The following is a 27577-nucleotide window of genomic DNA, read 5'->3' as shown; positions in this document are numbered from 1 at the left end:
AGACTTCTGTGATTGTGCATGCTATGGGACTGAATGAGAGCATGTTGTGCACCATCAGGACAAATGCTGACAAGATTCATGGTAGTGCTGTCGCAGGTACAGCAGCTTCTTCCACACAGTGCTCCCATGTAAGATCCACGGAGATGGAGAGGATGGAGATGTTGGCGCAGTGGATACAGCACCAGAGTAAGGCCAATGTCCCCATCAGCATGGATATTATACAGGCTAAGGCTGTAAGCCTCTACAAGGATATACAAGACAAGAGAGAGGAAGGCAAATGCAAGACATTCCAAGGAAGTTCTGGGTGGTTCTCCAACTTCAAACAACGCTATGGATTCCACAATCTGAAGATGACTGGGGAAGCTGCCTCTGCTGATGTAGCAGCAGCTAAAGCTTATCCAGCTACCCTCAAGACCATCATTCATCATTAAGGAAGGTGGCTACACCTCCAAGCAGATACAGTAGTTGATATAGATGAGACTGGTCTATATTGGAAAAACTGCCAGGTTGGACATACATCTTGGTAGAGGAGTCGACAGCACCTGGATTTAAGGCCTCTAGGGATCACCTTACTCTCTTGTTGGGTGCCAATGCTGAAGGAGACTACAAGTTGAAGCCTGCCCTTGTCTACCATTCCGAAAATCCACGAGCTTTAAAGGTAAGGATTGTGATAATAAGTCATAAAAGCTTGAAAAATTGTTACAGAGAAATGAATAATTTAGTTAGAGATTGTAAACTCTCGTTTTCTGTTCTACACCAAAACAAAAAAAGAAAACTGTGTCACCAACCTAAAATTAATGGTAAACTAATTTTTATATGTATGAACCATGATTGTAAGTCATAAAAGCTTGAATAATTGTTACAGAGAAATGAATAATTTAGAGATTGTAAACTCTCATTTTCTGTTCTAATTTTTAAATGTATGGACCGTGATTGTAAGTCATAAAAGCTTGAATTTTTTTTACTGAGAAATGAATAATTTAGAGATTGTAAACTCTCATTTTCCATTCTACACAAAAAAAAAAAAAAAAAAAAAAAATGGTGTCACCAACCCACAATTAATGGTAAACTAATTTTTAAATGTATGGACCATGATTATAAGTCATAAAAGCTTGAAAAATTGTTACAGAGAAATGAATAATTTAGAGATTGTAAACTCTCATTTTCTGTTCTACACCAAAACAAAAAAGAAAATGGTGTCACCAACCCACAATTAATGGTAAACTAATTTTGTTTGTTCTTGTGTCTTCACAGGGCTACGTCAAGAGCTTCCTCCCTTGTCATTGGTACTCCAATGCCAAAGGATGGATGATGGGCACCATATTCAAGGATCACTTTGGGAAGATGGAGAAAGAACTGGAATTCTACTGCAAGAGGGAAGACCTGCCCTTCAAGATTCTCCTAATTCTGGAAAATGCCCCCAGCCATCCTCCATCTGTAGAGAACTTATCCAGCAACATTCAGCTTGCTTCCTTGCCACCCAACACCATGTCTCTGATTCAGCCATGTGACCAGGGGATAATCAAGACATTCAAGTCATATTACCTATGCTCAACTCTTACTGACATGGTTGAGAGGACAAACAAATACAAGCTGACTGTGAAGGAATATTGGAAGAACTTTACTATCAGAGATGCTATCAGATTCATCAAAGAATCTTGGGAGCAAGTGCCAAGGAAGTGCCTCAATGGAGTATGGAAAAATCTTTGTCCTCAATTAGTCTACAATTTTACTGGGTTTGACATCCAAGAAACAGTTTCCCAGTCAAACTTGGAATGCCTTGCCAAGGCCAAGGAAGTCAGATTTCATTAAATTTAGGAGAAAGACATCGCTGAACTCTTAGAATCACACAGTGTGGACTTGTTAAATGAAGAACTGTTGGAGAGGGAGAAGCTACAGTTCAGCAGAGTCTCGGTCTACACCAGAAACCCCAGAGCCTGAGAGAGTGTTGACCAGAAAGGATCTGGAGAAAGCTCTTTCATCCATAAGGGACACACTTGACATCCTAGAAGCCAACAATCCAAACGTTGATAGAAGTGCAACAGTTGCAAGAAAAGTCATGGCTAACATAAACTGCCACAAAATCATGCTATCTCAAAAGAAAAAAGTCACAATGCAGACAAAACTAAGTCAATTCTTCAAAATGAAGCCAGTGAAGGAAGAGGAAGGAGAGCGGGTTGAGGAAGGACAGTGGGGTGAGGAAGGACAGCTTGGTGAGCAAGGACAGCGGGAGTCTGAGGAAGAGGCAAATGAGCTGGAGAGTGGCTGGGGACAAGAGGGACTGGTGACGAGTGCCCGGGAGTTGGAGGAAGAGGCGAGTGAGGCGGAGAGTGGCTGGTAATGAGTGCGCACATAGAATAGATAGCTGTGTACTACAAATAAATACAAAGAATGTGTGTTTTTGTTGTTTCTGTAGCCTACAAATATATTGATAAAGTGCTTGTTCAAGTTCAGAGTAACAAAATCCCAAAATAGACAAGACTTCCAGTGTCCCGGAACCTAACCCCCCCCACACACACACACACACACACATTACCATTATTTCCTATGGAAAAAATATGTTTAACTAACGCAATTTTGATTAACACGTCTTCAGGAATGTAACCCTCTCGTTAATTGAGAGTTGACTGTATTTCATATTCCCTTGGCATAGTTCCACTATTTCCTATTTATTTTTTAGTTGGCCATTTACATATAGAATAGTTTTGGCTGATCCTTACATTTTTCTATTGTCTTTTTCATAGATTCTTTTTTCTTCCCTGTGTATTTTTACATACAACCACTCCTCGTGTAACGACCTACTCGGTTAACGACAACGCGAAGTTACGACGGGCTTTATGACAGACCAATATTCATTTAACGTAAATCTCCCGAAGTTACGACGTCGTGTACGATAATCAAGTTGGCTGAGGCAAATTTGTATGATGTTTTAAATGAACTTGTATGGTGGATATTAGCTGTGAGGTAAAGTGTTCTGAAGCTTAGGTCTATATTACCATCCTGCAAGCTGCAAAAACTACCTGGAGTACAGTATATACCGGTATTGGTAAATTTTTAGTTTCGACCATGGGCGCAATATAGCAACGTAATATGCCATTTTGTGAGCGGAAATAAAAAACAAAAAAGTGCTAAAACAGATTTCGTAAGTAACGAAGTCATGTCGGACGAATGGTACACCATGTTTGTTATGATAGATGCCGACGTCGAAGAAATGAAAGGATGATAGATTCGTCTAACCTAAACTAAACTAACCTAACCTGTGTTTAATAAATCGTTACCTGCAAATTAAATGTCATCCGGCTCGTCCTCGTTGTCGTCGTCGTGAGAGACGATGGCGGGCTTTTCAACCACTCTCTCAGTTTGCAGGGTATACAAAGTTCTTGCAGCTTGAAGGAATGCATGTATCTCCGCACCATAACATTCCTTCAAGAAAATATACCTGGCGAGGTAGTCGGAAGTACCGAGGCCGTCAATTGACAGACGACAAGATGGCATCCCGATCCTATGCTACTGACTTCGTTCATTAGCATATTTGCTTGTAGCAAGGTATTTTTTACTTTCATTTCCGCCCACAAAATTGCATATTATGTTGATACATTTTAATTTACAAAATTAATAATTAATTTTCTATTGCTATATTGCGCCCATGGTCGAAACTAAAAAAATACCCCGGTATTTAATATGGAATGTCAGCATACGCGGATTTGGTCATTATGGTAATTTCAGGAACCTAACCACGGTAAATTAACAGTAAATAAAGCTTTAATGTACAGGTACTCCTCGTTTAACGACGACAATTGGGACCAGCGCGCCGTCGTTAACCGAATTGGTCGTTAAGCGAAAGTGTATACATATACGTACATGTACTGTATGTACCAAGATCGAGAGAATACAAGGTCTACTCAACAGCTATCCAGTATTTAGGTCGTTTGCGCATTGACGTCACTAGAAGTGCTTGGCCCAAAGAATATATAGGAAAGACGGGAAAGCTCACGGAGAGCCGCTTCGTCCACATACATTTTACTGTGCGGCTCTCTCACTAGATGGCGTTTACGTCAATCACCAGTTTTAACTGCATCGTCTGTTTCTTTATTAAATATGTCAAAGATAAACCACAAGAACATTTTTCCAAAATGAAACCCCCATTTTAACGGTTGCAGAACATGAAATAGGTAAGTCTCCCAGAAACTCTGTGGTGCCTGTACGTTTTCTCTTTTACCTAACATTTTTCACTTACGTTTTCACCATTTTCTCTGTGGGCTCCCCTTCAGATGACGTCACAACATGCGCGCGAGCAGACCTTGTATTCTCTCGATCTTGGTATGTACAATGTCCAGCAATACATGTATCTTTATTTTCATGTATTTTCCCTCTTTTATACAGTACATTAAAGCTTTATTTACTGTTTATTTACGGTGGTTAGGTTCCTAAAATTACCGTATATGACCAAATCCGCGTATGCTGACATTCCATATTGAATACCGGGGTATTTTTTTTAGTTTCGACCATGGGCGCAATATAGCAATAGAAAATTGATTGTTAATTTTGTAAATTAAAATGTATCAACGTAATATGCAATTTTGTGGGTGGAAATGAAAGTAAAAAATACCATGCTATAAGAAAATATGCTAATGAAAGAAGTCGGTAGCATAGGCTCGGGACGCCATCTTGTTGTCTGCCAACGTCTCTCACGACGACGACAACGAGGACAAGCAGGATAACATTTAATTTGCAGGTAATGATTTATTAAACACAGGTTGTGTTAGTTTAGGTTAGACGAATTAATTTATCATCCTTTCATTTCTTCGACATCGGCATCTATCATAACAAACATGGTGTACCATTCGTCCGACATGACTTCGTTACTTACGAAATCTGTTTTAGCATTTTTTTTTTTCATTTCCGCTCACAGAATTGCATATTACGTTGATACATTATAATTTACAAAATTAATAATTAATTTTCTATTGTTATATTGCGCCCATGGTCGAAACTAAAAATTTACCACTACCGGTATACACTGTACCCCAGGTAGTTTTTGCAGCTTGCAGGATGGTAATGTAGACCTAAGCTTCAGAACACTTTGCCTCACAGGTAATATCCACCGTACAAGTTCATTTATAACATCATACAAATTTGCCTCAGCCAACTTGATTATCGTACACGACGTCGTAACTTCGGGAGATTTACGTTAAACGACGTCATAAAGCCCGTCGTTACTCCGAGTTGTCGTTAACCGAGTAGGTCGTTAAACGAGGAGTACCTGTACTGTATAAAAGAGGGAAAATACACGAAAATAAAGATACATGTATTGCTGGACATTGTACATACAGTACATGTACGTATATGTATACACTTTCGGTTAACGGCGGCGCGCTGGTCCCAATTGTCGTCGTTAAACGAGGAGTGGTTGTATTAATTTCTTTGATGTATATATGCCACTTTCTGGTTTTTTTTTTCATCTTTTCCAAACTTTATCTCTTCTATATTTTGCTTTGCTACACCTTCTGTTAAACCAGCACTTAATATACACCTTTTCCTGTTTTTTGCTTTGGGGCATATCCACTCCTTTGTAGATTTTCATCAGAATCATCCATTTTCTTCCACTAATGTTTCTTCATTGTAGAATTTTTTCCAACTTTAAGATTTTTTTTTGTAAGTTTCTCAAAGTCCATTTTACTATACATCAGTCTTCCTTTTCTGTGTTTCTCATTTCTATATATATATATATATATTTCCTCATTTAGATCTAACTCGAGTAATATATGGACACTTTGCGATTGGTGTCTTGTATTCAATTTTGTCCACAATTTCAGGTTCTGGTGTAAATAATCAATCTAGTCTCGACAGTTCTTCATTATTTCTAAATTTTGCATTTTCTTTTGCCCATTGTGTCATTGTATGTTCTATAGTCATTGTATGTTCTATAGTTCTATAGTGCATTCCTAGACTTGCAAAAAGCCTTTGACAAAGTACCACACAGAAAACTACTAAAAAAACTGGAACACATAGGAGGAATACAGGGAAACCTACTAAAATGGATAGAGGACTTTCTGACTGGTAGAAAGATGAGAGTAGTGCTTAGAGAAAAATATTCAGACTGGAAAGAGGTGATCAGTGGAGTACCGCAAGGATCTGTGCTGGCACCAATAATGTTTGCTATCTATATGAATGACATGGATGAGGATGTGAACTGCTACATGAGCTTCTTTGCCGATGACGCCAAACTGCTAAGGAAAATAGAAACTGATGAGGACTGTGAAGCACTGCAAGAAGACCTAAATAGGGTATGGAACTGGAGTCAGAAATGGGAAGTGGACTTTAATACTAAGAAGTGTAGCATAATGGAGTTTGGAAAAAGCAAAAACAGAATATCAGGAAAATATACAATTGGAACCAAAGAAGTAAAGAAAGTAGGATCCGAAAAAGATTTGGGAGTAATTATCACGAACGACCTGTCCTATGATATACAGATTAACAAAATTGTCGGGGAGACTTACAATTTGCTAAGATCAATAAAAGTGGCGTTTACATACTTGGACGAAGACATGATGAAAAAAATATTGGTTACATTGATAAGGCCTAGATTAGAGTATGCAGCGACATTGTGGTCCCCCAGTACCAAAAAGAATATAAAGAAAATAGAAAGAATCCAAAGAGCAGCTACAAAAATGGCACCTGCACTTGCAAACCTATCATACGAAGAGAGATTGGCTAAACTGGAGTTACCGACACTGGAGCAAAGAAGAGAGAGAGGTGACCTATTGACCATCTACAGAATCATGAAAGGCACAGAGGTACTCGATAGTGAGAACTTACTTAACTGGGACAAAAGAAACACAAGAGGACATGGAAAGAAAATAAAAAAACATAGCTATAGAAGAGAACTGAAGAAAAACAGTTTTCCTCATAGAGTTTTGGACACTTGGAACAAACTGGACAATGAAATAGTATGCGCAAAAACCATTCATGAGTTTAAAAACAAACTAGACACTGCAAGATACAAAGGCGGGACAACACGAGCATAGCTCCCCTTCCCGCAAAATACAACTAGGTAAATACAACTAGGTAAATTTCCTCATTGATCCTCTTCACTTTTCACTGTCATATCTTCCTAACAGATTTCTTTGCAGTTAAAATCTCCCATAAGTACTGCGTTACTTCTATCCTTCATCATCTCATTTAATGAAAGCCTTGTATCATCTAACATTTTAGAGTAATCATTCTCCAAGACCCCGTTTTGGGGGGGCACATAAATCACTGCAAACTTTCTGCTTTTCATGTCACTATCTTTGACCCCTATTGTGATAATCTCCACCCTGTTTTCTCCATGTGTAACTTTCATCACATTTAATTTTTTCTTAACCAGGAACATAACTCTTCAATCCTGTATCTCCTCTCTGTTTCTAAGCCAATGATTAATCCATGTCCATCACTGCTTGGTAATAGTGGATCCCTTAATTTTGTCTCCACAATTCCCATTATGTCTGTCTTTTCTTCTGACAGGCAATCATTTAGTTCGTTTAATCTTGAGATTAATCTGTATTGGTATAAGCTACTTTTAATTTTCTATTCCCTCCATCTCATTCTCTGCTTTTTTTTTTTCCCCTTTTTTTATTCTTGAATATACCAATTGAACTGCATTTTCTGTCTTTGTTCTTTTTTGTTTTATCTTTAGCTTCACTTAATGTCTCATCTCTTTCTCTTTCCTCATCATTCATGTCTCTTTTTATCCATATACTTTTGTAGTGTTTGCTTCTTACTGATTTTCCTCTTTTTGCTCAAATTTCTTCCACTGCCATTTGTGACCTTAATCTTTAGGGGTAAATTTTTTCCCTTCATATTTATATTTACCCATTCTGTGCACTTCCTTTATTTCCTTTTCTGTTTCTTGTTCTTCATCTTGTACTACTTTTAGAACTTTTCTTGTCAATTCTTTTTGTTCTCTCTCTCTCAGGGACCAATTTAGGTAATGTTTTTCCTGTAGACCATATACTACTATACATTTTTTTTTTTTCTACTGTATCTCTTACTAGATTTTCTTTTTCTTTGATTACCTTGATGACTGCATCTTCGGCATTCTCCTGCATTTGTTGATGAACTATTTCTTTAAAAATTACCTTATCTTTTTCTTGGTCTTTCCTCCATTCCTGAGCTGTAAATCATCCTCTCCTATGTTTTTTTATGGTCATTGCCTTTATCTGCTCATTTACCTCTGTCTATATGGTCTCACTATTAGTGTTGTCACTATTTTACAACCTCTCATTTTCACATTTTAACCTCTTCACTCCGGGGCACATCGCACGTCTGGCAGTATTAGCTGTACGACATGCGATGTTGCATCATAATCGCATTATAAAAGATAAAGTCAGTGCTCAATCATTCGTTCTCTTTCACCCATGAATTTTGATAACCATAGAAAATATGATGAAGCCAGTTTAGAGAGAATGGAGGTTATGTAGGTACGACTACAATAAATATAATCAAGATGCCGATGTCGGCATCATCGAGTACCCACTTGCTCCTCATGCTGCCTACGTAGGCATCACTGTATGGAAGTGGTTAACTTGGCCAGTTCTTTTTTTAGTGCACCCCCTTCTTTTATTTCAGTATTTACATTTTTTTTAAGTTTACTTCTTTGTTTATTTCTTGATTCGTCTTCCATAAATCATTAGTCTCTTGCTTCCATGATTTGTTCGTAAGTCTCACCTCCCTCTCTATGTCTATAATCCTACTAAAAAGTCTTTTTTCATACCCACTAAATCCAGAAAAATGTCCCTCATCGCCACTGTCTAAGAGAAATCTTTTCGTACCCAGAGGTGACCTGAAGCTCACATTATGCTTCGGTCTTGCACTGATAGATGGCTCTTGGTACATGTTTACATTATGACTCAACGTGCCACCACCATTGGGCTTCTCTGGCCTGTCAACCTTTTCTTCCATTTTGCTTCAATACTCACTACGCTGTGATTTAGCCATCTCGGGTATCCACTAACACCCCTTCCCATTTAACACCACCAAAGCATCCTGCTAATACGACACTGTTGAGACACTCCACTTTTAACTTGTTCCTCAGGAGCTCAAATTTTTCATGTTGTTAGTCTGGAGGTTTGCTTGTGTGTATAGATGATGCTGTGATGCAAGGAAATGAGGAATGGGGGATGGGAGGGAGTAGGGAGTGGTTATGTGTAACTGCTATTTTGATGCAGCCCAAATGGATTTCTCCCTGTCTTCCCTTTTTTTACATGAAGGGATGGAGAATTAGGGGTCGCTGATTAAGTAAATCAGCTTTGCTGTGGATGTACTGTCTTGCTACATTGCTTCTGATCCAGGAAGAGCTAATATGAGAGGGAGGGAAGGGTGGTGGATGGGAGTGAAATGGGTTGGAATAGGTATGTACTTTTTGATATGGCTAACTCCCTTGTAAATGGGAAAAAGCCCCTTGTAACCTAGGATGAGATGGATGGATGAGGTAAAAGGGGCTTTGGAGAAGAGGGGAATGTCAGTTGAGGAAGGACGGGAGAGGACAGAAGACGGGTGAATAGAGAATGGTTGTATATGGATGTTATTGTGATGCATGAGGTGGAATGGGAGGGGGATGGGGGGTGAGGTAGTAAGTGTGAGAAAAACTTGATGCAGCCCGAAGGAATTGCTCTGCTATCTTCTCCTTTTCTGCATGAGGGGATGGAGAGGGGGAATTGTCGATTTAATGAAGCGGCCATGCTGTGGATGTGCTGTCTTGTGACACTGCTTCTGACCCAGGGCAGTGGACAAGATGCAGGGATGACCCATCGTCCAGGAAATGCCAAGATAAGAGGGAGGGTGGAGGGGAGTGGAGTGTATTAGGGATGGAATGAGAGGAAATGGTTTTTATGCCTTTGTTTTCTGGCTACCTCCCATGTAAGGGGGAAAAAGCCTTTGGTATATGTATGTATGATGTATATAGATAGACACACCTACATAGGAAACTTTTGATTTGATTTTATATATATATATATATATATATATATATATATATATATATTCGTGAAGCGTGGCAGGAGATTCTCTTTTAAGCATATTCTGTTGAAAACGACAGCAAATTCATTAGAAATTAATTTCTTTCTTAAGCTTTCTAGCTTTCAGAAAGTAGATTTCTGGGGGAATGAGAGGGGAAGAAGCAAATTTCCAATTGACATTAGTAATTTATATTAACACAGAAGTCTATGTTATATACAAAATAAATGAAAATAAACAAAACACAGTATAATAAACCCAAGACGTTTCGCAGATCGTTCTGCATCTTCAGTTGGAGTGAAGGGAAGTGTGACCAAGACGAGTATAAATATGTATAAAGGAAAACTTGGAGAGGTCACTTAATGACTCTCCTCTGTTTGGCTGGCGCTATTTGGTTGGTTCCTAAGCCTAGCCGATCGCCTAAGGCATGACATTTTATCCTCTGCGGGGAGGACTGTATGCCCCTATCTACCTACGTGGGAAGGACAACTACCACCCTGTCCAGAAGAATCACCCTTCACCTACAACAAGGAGGACCGAAACAACACCTTTGGACCCACCACAGACGCCATCTAGACAGGGAAACCATGGTACACAACACAGAAATCGTCGCAGAGGAGAAGGACCTCCAACGTTTGACCATTTTGGAGGCTGTAATCATAAAAGATTTACAACCTATTATTAATGTACAAACAAATGATTTCTCCCTCCTCCCCAGCATGAAACCTACACGCAGGAGACATTTGCTCACCAAAATACAACCACCAGATCGGAGAACACCCATAAAGGTCCAAAATATCCCCGCAGAGGATAAAATGTCATGCCTTAGGCGATCGGCTAGGCTTAGGAACCAACCAAATAGCGCCAGCCAAACAGAGGAGAGTCATTAAGTGACCTCTCCAAGTTTTCCTTTATACATATTTATACTTGTCTTGGTCACACTTCCCTTCACTCCAACTGAAGATGCAGAACGATCTGCAAAACGTCTTGGGTTTATTATACTGTGTTTTGTTTATTTTCATTTATTTTGTATATAACATAGACTTCTGTGTTAATATAAATTACTAATGTCAATTGGAAATTTGCTTCTTCCCCTCTCATTCCCCTAGAAATCTACTTTCCGAAAGCTAGAAAGTTTAAGAAAGAAATTAATTTCTAATGAATTTGCTGTCGTTTTCAACAGAATATATATATATATATATATATTCCTTAGGCATTTTGTCTTTTTCAGCTTGTTTTCATGACCTTAACACCACATTTATGTCTTTATTATTAATTCTAATCTTGTGTATGGTTTTGTTCTTTGAAAGGCATCTTGTGTGTTTCTAATGTAGATTTTCTTGTTCTTTCAATAGGTAATGGTCACCCAATGGCAATTGTGGCAACTTCTCAGCAAGTTGCATCATGTCTGGATGAAAGAATACATGATGTAAGTATATAATTACTATTTTTTCTAATTACTATGCCATTCTCCACCTATATTCTAAACATCTTTTTGTAATGACATAATTTGATTTTGTATTTGATATTTGCTCAGGATTTAACAAGAAAACAACCCCAACTTCAGACTACTCAAACATCTACAACAACTAGTACCCCACAACACATGCATCCACAAACACACACACACACTCAATGAGATACTAATGGGTAAGGGTAATCTGGTAATTATGGGGGACTTCAATTGCAAAGAAATTTGTTGGGACAGCATGACAGTGCAAGGAGATGACTCGTGGGGCAATGTACTACTAGATATGACCATGGAGTACACAGTGACCCAATGGGTCCATGAAAACACAAGGTACAGAAATAATGAAGAGCCATTGAAACTAGATCTAATATTTACAACAGAACCTGAAATAGTGCATAAAGTCCAGTATGAGACACCAATTGGAAAGAGTGACCATGTACTCATCGAAACTGTACTAACGGAAGAAATAGACATAGAGAGGAACGAAAAGCATAGGAAAGGAAGACTGATGTACAACAAAACAGACTTTACAAAACTAAAGACATTCTTCCGGAATGCAAACTGGGAAATATTTTACAGGGAAGAAACAACAGTGGAAGAGAAATGGAATATATTGATGGAAAACTACAATGAAGGTGTAAACAGGCATGTACCAAGACAAAAGCGAGAGAGAGAGTACATTAAATGTTGGTTCAACAAAAGATGCAGTGAGGCAAAAGACAGAAGGGACAAAGCTTGGAAAAAGTGGAGAAAAGACAAAAAACAAAGCAAATGGCAAATTTATGTTAACTATAGAAATGAGTATGTCAATGTGAGAAGAGAGGAAAAAAGGAACCATGAGAAGGATATTATAGACAAATGCAAAGAGCAACCCAAACTATTCTATCGGTATGGAAATGGTGAAACTATGCCAAGGAAACTTAGAATACACAGAAGATTTAGAGATGGCCGAAGTCATGAACAATCACTTTAAATCTGTTTTCACCAGAGAGAAAATACCAAATTGTGACATAGATAAAAACAAGAAATCTCCCCTCATGAATGAGTTTACAGCATCACTAAAGGAAATATCAGAACATCTATGAAGGCTGGACATCAGAAAATCACATGGCCCGGATGGTATTGCAAATTGGATTCTAAAGGAGTGCAAAGAAGAACTAACAGACAAAATACACATCTTAATAAACAGCTCACTCAAAGAAGGAAAGATACCCGAGGACTGGAAAAACACTAACATTGTACCAATACACAAAGGAGGAAACAAAGAAGAACCCACCAACTATAGGCCAGTATCACTAACAAGCACCATAGCCAAAATTTGTGAGAAAGTAATCAAGAAAAGATGGGTAAAACATCTGGAAGACAATGACATATTAAACCCAAGACAATTCGGATTCAGACAAGGAAGATCATGCTCCACAAACTTAATATGCTTTTACTCAAGACTAATAGACATAGTGCAAGAAAGAAATGGATGGGCTGATTGTGCATTCCTAGACTTGCAAAAAGCCTTTGACAAAGTACCACACAGAAAACTACTAAAAAAAACTGGAACACATAGGAGGAATACAAGGAAACCTACTAAAATGGATAGAGGACTTTCTGACTGGTAGAAAGATGAGAGTAGTGCTCAGAGAAAAATATTCAGATTGGAAAGAGGTGATCAGTGGAGTACCGCAAGGATCTGTGCTGGCACCAATAATGTTTGCTATCTATATGAATGACATGGACGAGGACGTGAACTGCTACATGAGCTTCTTTGCCGATGACGCCAAACTGCTAAGGAAAATAGAAACCGAGGAGGACTGTGAAGCACTGCAAGAAGACCTAAATAGGGTATGGAACTGGAGTCAGAAATGGGAAGTGGACTTTAATACTAAGAAGTGTAGCATAATGGAGTTTGGAAAAAGCAAAAACAGAATATCAGGAAAATATACAATTGGAACCAAAGAAGTAAAGAAAGTAGGATCCGAAAAAGATTTGGGAGTAATTATCACGAACGACTTGTCCTATGATATACAGATTAACAAAATTGTCGGGGAGACTTACAACTTCCTAAGATCAATAAAAGTGGCGTTTACATACTTGGACGAAGACATGATAAAAAAAAATATTGGTTACATTGATAAGGCCTAGATTAGAGTATGCGGCGACATTGTGGTCCCCCAGTACCAAAAAGAATATAAAGAAAATAGAAAGAATCCAAAGAGCAGCTACAAAAATGGCACCTGCACTTGCAAACCTATCATACGAGGAGAGATTGGCTAAACTGGAGTTACCGACACTGGAGCAAAGAAGAGAGAGAGGTGACCTATTGACCATCTACAGAATCATGAGAGGCACAGAGGTACTCGATAGAGAGAACTTACTTAACTGGGACAAAAGAAACACAAGGGGACATGGAAAGAAAATAAAAAAACATAGCTATAGAAGAGAACTGAAGAAAAACAGTTTTCCTCATAGAGTTTTGGACACTTGGAACAAACTGGACAATGAAATAGTATGCACAAAAACCATTCATGAATTTAAAAACAAACTAGACACTGCAAGATACAAAGGCGGGACATCATGAGCATAGCTCCCCTTCCCGCAAAATACAACTAGGTAAATACAATCGTCGAATTGACGACAAAGATTGGAACTCTGAAAAAAAACACACAATTTTTGTGGATTTCAATGAGGGAGTACCTTTGTTGTATTAGTAGGGAAGGGAAAGCTTGTGGTGTAGTGGGAAGCTGAAGAAAAAGGAGAAGGGGAGGGATTATTGAGGAAAATGGAAGAAAATGAGGAAGGGGATAAATGGGCTCTGGACGTCAGAAGGAATGTAAACAAGAGATGTGCAGACGACAGAGGTGAAGTAGAAGAAATCAGTAAAGGCATAAAAATTAGAAATATAGATAAGAGCAGCGCATTAGAAAGTGGAGATGATTATTCCTATGGATTCAATGAGGGAGGAGATAACAACCTCCCCTGATTAGCAAGTCTAGAGGAAAAACTAACAAGAATGAGTCATGGAAGGTTAGGTTCAGTCAGCTTGCACTGATCACACAAAGAGTTGATAAATTGGAAGAACTAAAGAAGGAGAACCAAAACCTAAATAAAGAAATAGAAGAATTAAAAAGACAGTTCAAAGAAGTAAAGGATGAGGAATTAAAGAGGAATAATAAAGAGAATAAAGAGTCCATAGCAAAAGAGGTAAAGGGTTGGAGAAAAGTTCTGGAGGATAATGAAATTGAATTTAGAGATACAGTGAAACAACAGATGAAGGAACACACCAAGGACATAGTTATTAAAGTGATGAGAGAGAAGGAGAATATAGTAAGAGACTTAGATAAAAAGAAATGTATAATTATATTAGGAATGGAAGAGACAGTTGTGGAGACAAAATTGAAAGGTCCATTACCACCCAACAGTGTAGGACATGGTGTATATAATTATTGGATTAAAAACAGATAAATAAAACAAGGTGGTGCAGTTATGTTCCTGACTAAGAAGGATATAAATGTGGGGAATGTTACATATGGAAAGAATAGAGTGGAGATGATAATGGTGGAAATAGAGGACAGGGACAAGAAGAGCAGTAAGTTTGTGGTAAATTATGTGCCTCCTAAAACGGCTTCGTGGGAAGAGAAAGAACACAAGAATATGTTAGAAGACACAAGGATAACACTAAATAAGGTAATGGAAGAGGGAGGAAGAATAGTTATAATGGATGACTAATTGGGGAAATATACTACTTGATATGATCATAGAACATACAATGACACAATGGATACAAGAGAATACTAGGTATAGAAATTAGGAAGAACCATCAAAACTATACCTAATAATCACATCAGAACCTGAAATAGTGGACAAGATTGAATATAAGTCACCACTAAGTAAAAGTGAATGAAATTTGGAAGAAGCAAAAAAAGAATAGTGGGATCATATAAATTGGGAGAAGAAATAAAGTAGAAAACGAGAAAGACCAAGGTGTCATTTTTGGAGAAACTTATAATTCAATAAGAACAATCAAAGTTGCATTTACATACCTGGATGAAGAAATGGTGAAGAAAATACTAGTCACTTTGATAAGACCAAGATTGGAATATGCAGCGATGACATGGTCACCAAGTACAAAAAAATATATAACAAAACTTGAAATACAAAGAGCAATTACAAAATTGGCACCAACACTCTCAGAACTATCATATGAAGAGAGCCTAGCAAAACTTGAGCTACAAACATTAAAGCAAAGAAGAGAGAGAGGAGATTTGATAACTATTTGTAGAATCATGAAAGGCATAGAAACTATTGATAGAGAGGATCTAATAAAATTGGATAGTAGAAATACAAGAGGACATGGAAAGAGAATCAAGAAAGACAGTTATAGAAGAGATCTGAAAAAGAACAGCTCTCCCCACAGAGTAATAGACATTTGGAACAAGTTAGATGAGAAAATGGTGTGTGCAAAAACAATACACAAATTTAAAAACAGTCAAGATAAAATGAGATATGAAGACAGGACACCACGAGCATAGCTCCCCTTCCCATAAAATACAACTAGGTAAATAGTAGAAGAGAAATGGAAAATCTTGAAAAAAAATTATAAGGAAGGAGTGGAAAAGTATGTTCCAAGACAAAAACAAGAAAAAGGATATGTAGAATGTTGGTACAACAAAAGATGTAGCAAGTTAAAAGATAAAATAGATAAAGCTTGGATAAAATGGAGGAAAGACAAAAAAATCTGAAAAATGGAAAATATATACTGGTTATAGAAATGAATATGTACAAGTGCGCAGAGAAGAAAAGAGAAAATATGAAAAGGATGTCATAGAAAAATGTAAAGATCAACTAAAACTATATTATAGATTTGTAAACAAACTAAAAAAAAAACAAGAATTAGTGAAACTACAACAAGGAGGAATAGAATACACAGAGGAAATAGAAATGGCAGAAATGATGAACAAGCATTTTAAATCAGTGTTTACAAGAGAGAACATACAACTTAGAGATGTGGAGTGGGAGGGGAAAGTCCCCCCTATGAAAGAGAAAGAAGTAACAAAGAATGAAATAATAAAAGACTTGAGTAATCTCAATGTTAGAAAATTGCATGAAATGGCAAATTGGATTTTGAGAGAATGCAGGAACGAATTTACAGACAAAATACATAGTCTAATAAGCAGTTCATTGAAAGAAGGAAAAGTTCCAGAAGATTGGAAAAAAGCAAATATAGTACCAATATATAAGGGGGGAAACAAAGAAGATCCCACATACTATAGGCCGGTCTCTCTTACAAGTACGGTAGCTAAAAATTGCAAAAGAATTATCAAAATTAGATGGGCAAAGCATTTGGAAAAAAAAACAATGTACGGTACTAAATTCGAGGCAGTTTGGATTTAGACAAGGAAGATTTGTCACAAACTTGATGTGTTTCTATTCAAGACTAATGATATGATACAAAAAAGAGATGGATGGACTGATTGTGCATTTCTAGACCTGAAAAAAGCTTTTGATAAGGTGCCACATAAGAAATTGCTAAAGAAATTAGAAACTAGGAGGAATACAGGGCAAACTACTTAAGTGGATGGAAGACTTCTTGCATGAAAGGAAAATGAGAGTGATAAGAGACAAACATTCCAATTGGGATGAGGTAATTAGTGGAGTTCCACAAGAACAGTTCTCACTCCAATAATGTTTGCTATATATATTAATGATATGGATGAAGGGATTGAAAGTTATACGAGCTTCTTTGCAGACGATTCAAAAATGTTGAAAAAAGTGACCATTGAAGAAGATTGTGAGTTGTTGCAGAGTAATCTCAATAAAGTATGGGAATGGATTTGGAAGTGGGAGATGGAATCCAATATTAAGAAGTGTAGTATAATGGAATTTGGAAGAAGCAAAAAAAGAATAGTGGGATCATATAAATTGGGAGAGGAAGAAATTAAAAAAGTAGAAAAAGAGGACACAGGAGTCATTATTATGAATATGTCCCCTGAGAAACATATAAACAAAATTTTTGGAGAAACTTATCATTTGATAGGATCAACCAAAGTGGCATTTTCATACCTGAACGAAGAAATGGTGAAGAAAATACTAGTCACTTTGATAAGACCAAAATTGGAGTATGCAGCGACGACGTGGTCACCAAGAACAAAAAAATGCATAACAATACTTGAATACAAAGAGCAATTATGAAATTGGCACCAACACTCTCAGAACTATCATATGAGGAGAGGCTGGCAAAACTTGAACTACAGACATTGGAGCAAAGAAGAGGGGACTTGATAACTATTTATAGAATCATGAAAGGCATGGAAATGATTGATAGGATCTAATAAAATGGGATGGTAGAGATACAAAAGGACATGGAAAGTAAATAAAGAAAGACAATTATAGAAGAGACCTGAAAAAGAACAGCTTTCCCCACAGGGTAATAGATGTTTGGAACAAGTTAGATGAAAATGTGGTGCATGCAAAAACGATACATGAATTTAAAAACAGTCTAGATAAAACGAGATATGAAGATGGGATACCATGAGCATAGCTCCCTTTCCCGTAAAATACAACTAGGTAAATACATTAAATATTGAGATTATTAAAAAAAGAATAAATATTTCATAATTCTCATGGAAGGAAAACAACATTGAAATCAATAGACAGCACATGATAGTGATCACCATAAAATTGTTGAAATAATGAGGCACTGAATATCATTGCTTTGTGTATTTATTTACCTAGTTGTATTTACCTAGTTGTAATATACGGGAGGGGAGCTATGCTCATGGTGACCCGTCTTTGTATCTCTCCGCATCAAGTTTTATCTTAAAATCTTGTATAGTGTTTGCACATACTGTTTTGTTGTCTAATTTGTTCCATGTATTAATCGCTCTGTGTGGGAAACTGTTCCTTTTCAAGTTTTTTCTATAACTATCTTTTTTCAGTTTTTTTCCGTGTCCTCTCGTTTTACCGTTGTCCCACACTAACAGGTCATTCCTGTCTAAAACTTCCATTCCTTTCATTATTCTGTAGATAGTCAGCAAATCTCCTCTTTCTCTTCTTTGTTCCAGAGTTGGTAGGTTCAATTTGGATAGTCTTTGCTCATATGTTAGTTCGGCGAGAGTTGGTGCTAGTTTGGTTGTCACTCTTTGTAATCTTTCTAGTTTCTTAATATTCTTTTTGGTACTGGGTGTCCAAAGTGATGCTGCGTACTCAAGTTTTGGTCTTATTAGTGTAGTTAGTATTTTCTTTATCATTTCTTCATCCATATAAGTAAATGCCACTTTGATTGACCTCAATAAATTGTAGGTTTCTCCGAATATTTTATTTATATGCTTATCAGGTTTCATGTCCTTTCCAATCATCACTTCAAGATCTTTTTCAGAGTTTGCCTTTTTTATTTTTTCTTCTCCAATTCTGTAATCTTTTGATATTCTGTTTTTACTCTTTCCAAATTCCATTATACTGCATTTCTTTATATTAAATTTCACTTCCCACTTTTGAGTCCAGTTCCATATCGTGTCCAGATCTTGTTGCAATGAGTTGCAGTCCTCTTCCGTTTTACCTTCTTAAGTAATTTTGCATCATCTGCAAAAAAAATTCATATAGCACTCCACGCCTTCATTCATGTCATTAATGTATACGGCGAACATGATCGTGTGCAGCATAATATCTTATATTTACTTTGAACAATTAAAAGGAAAAAAAGTAATGTCATTTACCTCTTAAATGTAGCCATGCTGTTTGTATGGTGACTTAAAAAAAGGATAAATATTTCATAATTCTCATGGAAGGAAAACAACATTGAAATCAATAGACAGCACATGATAGTGATCACCATAAAATTGTTGAAATAATGAGGCACTGAATATCATTGCTTTGTGTTCAGCATAATATCTTATATTTACTTTGAACAATTAAAAGGAAAAAAAGTAATGTCATTTACCTCTTAAGGGGGTACGCGACACCTGGGGGGGTGAATTTGGTCAAGATATGGCATTTTTCAAAACTGTGTTCAAAATGTTCGTATACCACTTAGAAATAAATCCCGACAAATAATTTTCCAGCCGCGCGCAATTTAAAGGTCCTGGGTGAGGTTTAAAGGGACAGATTTAAAGGCGCAACCCACACTAGAGGGAGGCATGCCACTTAGGACCTTCAGGCGCAGCGAATAACGTTGAAATTTGATTGAATTTACACTCGCCCAGTGTATCAATGGCCAATACGATTGTGGAGGGGAAGGGAGGAAGGTGGAGGGAGAATATTTCGCCAACTTTGTGCGAAACTAAGCGTTAGTTCCCGGCTAGCTCTGAAAAGGGAAGTACGCATGTCTCATGAGCTCTCATTGCAATCTATTACTTTAGCTAGTACATATTACTCTTTAGTACAGTCATCATGGGTAGCAAAAAGAACAAAAGAACATCACAATGACAAAAAACAGCAGTTAAAGATGGCAAGCAGTCAAAGACGACTAAAGATCTCACCACCTCTCACTCCACCACTGCCCTCACCTGCACCTCTGTGATGGTGACAGAGGTAAAGGACAACATTAGACTAAACAATTCAAAGAGGAAGATTAAATCCAAAGAAGAAAGCAAGAGGAAAAAGATCAAGGCTATACAGGAAGAAGAAAGAAGGGACATCATATGATGCTGGAGGGGGTGCCCTACCAACATAGATTGGCGAGGGGAATCTGATGAGGAAAGAGAAGGCGCCCACTACTGGAAAATAAACCTCTTTCCAATGATTTAGATACCCTGAAGACCCCCAGCAGAGAGGTTTCATATGAAGAAACCGCCAAAGGTGCAAAAAAGCAAATTATATGATGTTGTCGTCTGTGCGTCGTCACTACTGTGACATACTTATACTTTAGTTTTTCAGTATTTAAAGTACTTATAATTAAAATATGTTGATAATTTTTACTGTACTTATTATATAATAAAAATTAAGCCATGAAAAAATCAGTCAAATTGGTGAAACTATAAGCAAGTTACAGATATATTCATATTTCAAGTTGCCATATCTCCGTTCGATATTTTTCTACTTTTTTTTTAATCATAAAAAATCTAATATACATTAGATTTAGATGAAACTTACAGGGAATATTACTTTTAGTAACTGCTAGGGCCGATCGTTCGAATATTTTGAATAGGATGAAAGAGTTCGGAGTAATAATGGAAACAAGAGCAAAAAAATTGTATTTTTCACGATTTCTGCCAGACATTAAAATTGAAATGCCTGTATGCAAAAGTATAAAGGAAATTGTTCAATTACTGAATGACCGGCCCTAGGTGTGCCTGCTGACTAATCATAGCCAAAATATAAAACAAATTGGTCCACGTATTATGGTGCTGTGCACTTTTAAATGTCACTACTGGTATACGTACATATGTACATGTGTACATGTGTACATACATCATTCTGCTTCACCTAAAATGTAGGCAATATGGATACCTATTTACCTGAGAAGTTTCAGCTCTTTACTCTAAATATTTTAGAAAATGACCTCCAGGTGTCGCGTACCCCCTTAAATGTAGCCATGCTGTTTGTACGGTGACTAAGAAAAATAATTCAGTACTCTGATAAGTAGACCTGAAGTGACATACAAGTACATGAAGACATTTTTGGACTCTTGTGACCTTTATATTTTTTATTTATAATTATATGGGCCATGTGTGAGGTTATCCACAGATACAGTAGAGGCAAGTACATCCATTGTAGGCCTAGACCCAGGGGGCCCACACATTGCACCCCTATTATGGAAAACATCCTTAATATTGTCAAGTACAACTATTGTAATATGTTTCATGAATATTTGTGCATTTATTATTGATGATCAATGTCAGTGTATCAAACAGCCAAATTATATTTTTTTTTTTATTGAATAACTACCTATATCTTTATATTAGTTGTTTTTCTTTTGATACTTGTACCATACTGTATTTACCTAGTTGTATTACACGGGAAGGGAGCTAAGCTTATGGTGTCTGTCTCTGTATCTCTCGGCATCAAGTTTTTTCTTAAAATTTTGAATAGTATTTACACACACTGTTTCTTTATCTAAGTTATTCCAGATATCCAGCACTCTGTGTGGGACGCTTTTTTTTTTCAGATCTCTTCTATAGTTATCCTTTTTGAGTTTCTTTTCATGACCTCTTGTTTTTCCATTGTCATTTTTTAGTAAATCATTCCTATCAAAGATTTCCATTCCTTTCATGATTCTATAGATAATATAATCAGTAGATCACCTCTTTCTCTTCTCTGCTCCAGTGTTGGTAGTTCCAATTTGGATAATCTTTTTTTGTATGTTGATTTGGAAAGAGCTGGTACCAACTTTGTCGTTGCTCTCTGTATTCTTTCTAATTTCCTTATATTCTTTTTAGTACTGGGTGTCAATAGTGTCACTGTGTATTCCAGTTTTGGTCTAATCAATGTGACTAATATTTTTTTTAATCATTTCTTCATCCAAATACAGTCAACTCTACGTTAATGTGAGGGTGACATTCTGGGAGATGTCGTGTTAATGGAAATTGTGTTAACATAACATAATTTCTCCGTAAGAAATAATGGTGATAGTGGGGGTTACGTTCCTGGACAACGGGAAAGCCCGTCTATTTTGGGATTTGATTACTAAAAATCCTAAACAAACACACTATTAATAAATTTGAAGGTTACAGAAACAATAAAAACACATTCTTACTATATTGATATTTATTGTGCAGTAAAATAAAAAATTTCATGCATGTAAACATTATGACACATCACTACCATCACTGATGCCAGGTAGTCATTTAGTTCATTCAGTCCAGAGATCATTCCATCTATGTTGGTACAAGCTATTTTTTTTTTTTTTCATTCTCGTCTTTTTCTGTCTGCTTTGTTTCCTTTTTCCTTATATACAATTTTCTCAGTGTCAGGTCCACCACTCCCCCCCCCCCCAAAAAAAAAAAAAAAATCTTAGTTTTTTTTTTTTTTTTTTTTTTTTTCATTAGCTTCATTTCTAAACTTCTTTTCTTTTTCTTTTTCTTCATCACTCGCTTCTTTTTTTATCCATACATTTTTTGTGATTTTACTGTTTGCTAGTTTTGCTGTTTTAGATAGTATTTCCTCTGCTATCATTTGTCACCAAGTTTTACTTTTAGTGGCCTATATTGTTTTTCTTTTGAGTATCTACCTATTATATATGTTTCTTCAATTTCTTTATCTAAAGTTTGATCCCCCTCTTGAATCTCTTTCGGAATTTCTTTAGTGATTTCTCTTTCCTCTTTTTCTCACTTATACCAAGGAACATCATGTTTTTCTTTAATACCATAGATTACAATGCATTTTATTGTCCACTATATCCCTAACCAAATTTCCTTTCTCTTTAATCACTTTCCTTAGCATTACCTTGACTTGTTCCACTTTTTCTTTAAAAGATAAAGTTAATAAAACACCAGGGCCTGACGGTTGGCATCCAAGAATCTTTAAGGAAACATGGCCATATAGGTAGTCGCTTGATTGATTTTCTTGGTGACAATTACTTAGTTCAGCATGTAAAAGAGCCCACTAGATATGGAAACTTACTCGATCTATTGATCACTAGCTGCAAAAGCATGGTAACTGATGTAGAAGTCGGTGAAACTGTTACAAATAGCGATCACAACTTAGATTCAAACTGCTCAAAAAATTTAGAATAGATACTCGTGTTTCTAAAACACCCGATTTCAGTAAAGCTCAGTTCATAGGACTATGTCAGGAGCTTCAGCTTACAGATTGGGAGGCAAAATTAAGCAAAAGGCCTATAGATCCGATGTGGGAAATATTTCAAAATACAATCACTAAGATGATTCATACTTGCATTCCTGTTAAGGACAGACATCCCCCAAATCAGTCTCACCCAAAGTGGCTTGACAAAGAAACTGAAAAAAATATTGCTAAAAAGAGACAGGCTTATAAGAAATATAAGGTCTTGGGTACATCTAATGACTATGAAAGTTATGTATCAATGCAGAGAGATTAAAAACAAAAAACAAAAACTGACAATACAAAATGAATATTGCTGATAAATCCAAAGAGAATCCCAAAGAATTGTATAGTTACATTAGAGATAAAAAGGTTGTTAGGAATCACATTGGTCCACTATTATCTGCTGATGGTCAACTTGAATATTCTAATGAAGGAATGTGTAATATTTTAAACAATTATTTTAGCTCTGTATTCGTAAACGAAACACCTCAAAGTGAATTCCAAACTGAAACCTGTGAAAAGTCTAGGGTAAACTTACTATGGTAAATATAACAAAAGAAAAAATTAAAAGGTGTATAGAGAAACTCAAAGTTAATAAAACACCAGGGCCTGATGGTTGGCATCCAAGAATCTTAAAGGAAATGAAAAATGAGATTGTTGTTCCATTAGAAATTATTTTCAAGGAATCCATCATATCCGGAGATGTCCCAAGAGAATGGAAGCTAGCTAACATTACTCCCATATTTAAAAAAGGTGACAAAAAGAAACCAAATAACTATAGGCCTATAAGTTTGACTTCAATCGTAGGAAAAATAATGGAAACTATCATCAGAGATGCTATCGAACATCATTTAGAAAGTAACCTTTAGATAAATGATAGCCAACATTGTTTCAGATGGAAACGTTCTTGTGTGACTAACTTACTCGAATTCTACAACACAGTTATCTCGAATTATGACAAAAGAAACAATATAGATTTAATATATCTAGACTTTGCAAAAGTTTTTGATACCATCCCCCACAAAAGACTACTAAATTAGCTTCACACGGAATAAGTGGTAGCCTATTATGGTTGGACTAGTAATTGGTTGAATGGTCGAAAACAGAGTTGTTTTAAATAGAAAAACTTCTAGATGGAAAAATGTTACAAGTGGAGTTCCTCAGGGTGTTCTTGGACCACTTCTATTCATAGTATATATAAGTGATATAGACCATGGACAAAAATCTACTGTTTCCAAATTTGCTGATGATACAAAACTGTGTGGAATAGCAAATGACCACTTAAACCAATTAGATATTCAAGAAGATTTAGATATATTACAGCAATGGTCTGAAAAGTGGCTAATGAAATTTAACAGAAGTAAATGCAAGGTAATGCACATAGGTAAAAATAACAGTAAGTACGATTACAAGTTATTTGGAAATTTGTTAACAAAAGTCAATAGTGAAAAAGATCTCGGCGTAATTATTGGTAATGATCTCAAATCATCCAAGCAGTGTATTTCAGCCTCTGAGAAAGCAAATAAGATTCTAGGACTGATTGCGCGATCTTTCGACTTAAAAAGTCCATCATTCATTAACAAGCTATATAAATCATTAGTTCATCCACATTTGGAATATGCTGTTTCCATATGGTCACCGAATCTCATTAAAGACATTGACAGACCAGAAAAAGTACAATGGCGAGCCACAAAATTGATTCCAAATATAGAAAATAAATCATACGAAAATCGACTAAAACACATGAATCTGTTTTCCCTAAAAATGCATAGACTCAGTGGTGACTTGACACAGGTCTTTAAAATTCTAAAGGGAATTGACAACATCAAAAGTGACCAAATTTTCACACTGAATGAGAAACCAACAAGAAACAATGGTCTCAAACTATCCAGAAATACATTCAATTTGGAAGTAGGTAGAAACAACTTTGCCAACCGTGTAGTAAATGAATGTAATAAACTTCCTGCAGAGGCAGTGCAATGTAGTTCAGTTCAAAGCTTTAAGAATCATTTAGATAAACACCAAAGCAAGATGCTGTAATGATTATCATTTATTTTATATAATTTGTTTTTGTTTTATTATAATTTGTCTGTTTGATTCTCATTAATTATTAGTTATATGTCAATTTATCATTATTTACTATTTATCTGTTTGTTTATTATTTAACTATACCTATGCATTTATTTATGTATTTTATTTGTTATTTACATTATTATAGTTTTTATTTATTCATTTATTGTTATTATTATTATTATTATTTTTTTTTTTTTCGAATCCGACATAGATATGGACCAAAAGATCTACTGTTGATATGCTCCGTCTTTGTAATCCTTTGTTTCTTTGTTTCTTGGAAGTCATTTTCTTTGATCTTTTTTCCACTTTCTCAGTCACTGCCTGTATTTGATCCTTCATCTCTTTCTTAAATGCCTCATTCCTATTCATATCTTAATTTTTCAATCTTTAATTCTCTCCCTTTATCCTATTCATTTCCATTTTCAATTCATCTATTACCCTGTTATTTTATTCATTGGCCTTTCTTAATATGGCTACTTTATAAATACTTTTGCATTCACTTTTGAGTTTGATTATTTCATCTAACAAATCATTGATTTCCCTATTTCTTATTATATTTTTAAACCTGGGTTCTCTTTCCATGTCTATCCCTCTATACATATTGCTATTGTCTCTATTAAACCCTGAGAAGACATTTCTATCAAACCTGTGGTATGTCTTTGGGGTCTCATTCAAGCACTTTTATTAATACTATTATTATTATTACTCCTAGTGGGAACTCAATTGTACTTACATCAAGACATCTCTTTGTAGGTTCCTTTTCCCTAAATCCTTCATTTTTTTATTCCATTGTTGTCACTGATCGTGCTGTACTGAATGCTGGATTACTTGATATTGCTGGTAAATTTTTATATGAATAATTACCTAATAAAACTAAGTAATTTGGATTCTCGTCCAGTAACATATATGCATTTTTTTTTTTTTTTTTTTTTTTTTTTTTTTTTTTTTTTTCACTTGAAAGATAATTTTTTTGTATGGAATTGTTTGGTTAGATTAGGTTATGAACTATTGGACAACATAAGTTTCCTGTGGAATATCCATGCTTGCATATTTCTTGAATTTTACTGTAATTTTTAATATATAGTTTTATATAACTTTTTACCTTTTCCCCTTTGTGAATATTATCAGAGCCTCTGCATCATATGTATCTACCATAGGTACTTGTGTCAGTGCCCCTGGCTATGTGTATTTGTACTTTATTTTAAATTTAGATTGTCTAGACTACTGTAATGCCTTCTATAATGATATAGTTTATTTAATTCCAGTATCAATGCAGCCCACTGGTTGATGCTGTTGGATGTGCAGTATTGCAAGTGCTAGACAAGGAACAATTAGTTCCTGCAGCTGCAAAAGTTGGTGTAGTACTAAAAAAAGGTCTCTATCACCTGAAGCAAAAGCATGAATATATTGGTGAGTTGAATGAGTATAATTGATGAGTTACTGTGCAAAGGAAAACATGGTTTTGTAATTTGTATGTGCATATGTATACCATATATATATATATATATATTTATATATAAAATAATTCCGACTGTTGTCCCCGAATTCGAACCAGTCTTATGAAATCACATAGCCATCGCTTCTACCAACTGAGCTATTGAGCCTATAAAATTCTCCAACCTGAAAGTTAATCTACTTAACGAGGAACTAAGTCGACTGCTAACTGCCGTCTGTACTTATTTTTACAGAGAACCAGGACAACTTGTAGCTAGTGGTTAAGCCGGTACGATTCCTTGGTGGATTTCTTGTCATTGTCATACCTGAATAGAATAACCAGTGACGGTGATGTCGATCAAATAATTCTGACTAACGTCTCTGGATTCGAACCGGGCTCATGAAATCACAAAGCCATTGAATCCCGGTTTGAATCCGGGGACAACAGTCAGAATTATTTGATCGACATCTCTGTCACTGGTGATTCTATTGAGGCATGACAATGACGATAAGTCCATCAATGAATCGTACCAGCTTAACCACTAGCTACAAGTTGGCCTGGTTCTCTGTAAAAATAAGTACAGACAGCAGTTAGCAGTCGACTTAGTTCGTCGGGAAGTAGATTAACTTCTAGGTTGGAGAAATTTATAGGCTCGATAGCTCAGTTGGTAGAAGCGATGGCTTTGTGATTTCACGAGCCTGGTTTTGAATCCAGGGACAACAGTCAGAATTATTTGATCAACATCACTGTCACTGGTGATTCTATTCATATATATATATATATATATATATATATATACACACACACACACACAATAGACACTAGAGCAAAGAAGAGAGAGAGGAGATTTGATAGCTATTTACAGAATCATGAAAGGCATAGAAATTACT

General features: G+C 36.1%; 1 protein-coding gene across 10 annotated transcripts in view; it reads left to right on the top strand.

Moving 5' to 3' along the window:
- Window positions 1-27577, top strand: part of LOC143033825 (5-phosphohydroxy-L-lysine phospho-lyase-like) — a 345670-nt gene that overhangs the window by 255948 nt on the left and 62145 nt on the right. For 9 of the 10 annotated variants that reach the window (XM_076199342.1, XM_076199340.1, XM_076199339.1 and 6 more), the window contains 2 exons: window positions 11352-11425; window positions 26518-26662. In XM_076199342.1, the coding sequence (XP_076055457.1) occupies window positions 11352-11425; window positions 26518-26662 (219 nt within the window). Of the gene's footprint in view, window positions 1-1254; window positions 1513-11351; window positions 11426-26517; window positions 26663-27577 lie in introns of those variants that run through there. The other variant, XM_076199343.1, reaches the window with a different exon arrangement.

The sequence above is a fragment of the Oratosquilla oratoria genome, chromosome 16 (assembly GCF_046742065.1).
Source record: "Oratosquilla oratoria isolate Oo_2021 chromosome 16, ASM4674206v1, whole genome shotgun sequence".
Lineage (NCBI taxonomy): Eukaryota > Metazoa > Arthropoda > Malacostraca > Stomatopoda > Squillidae > Oratosquilla > Oratosquilla oratoria.
Note: the sequence above shows the minus strand (reverse complement) of the source record. Positions and strands in the feature narration are given on the sequence as shown.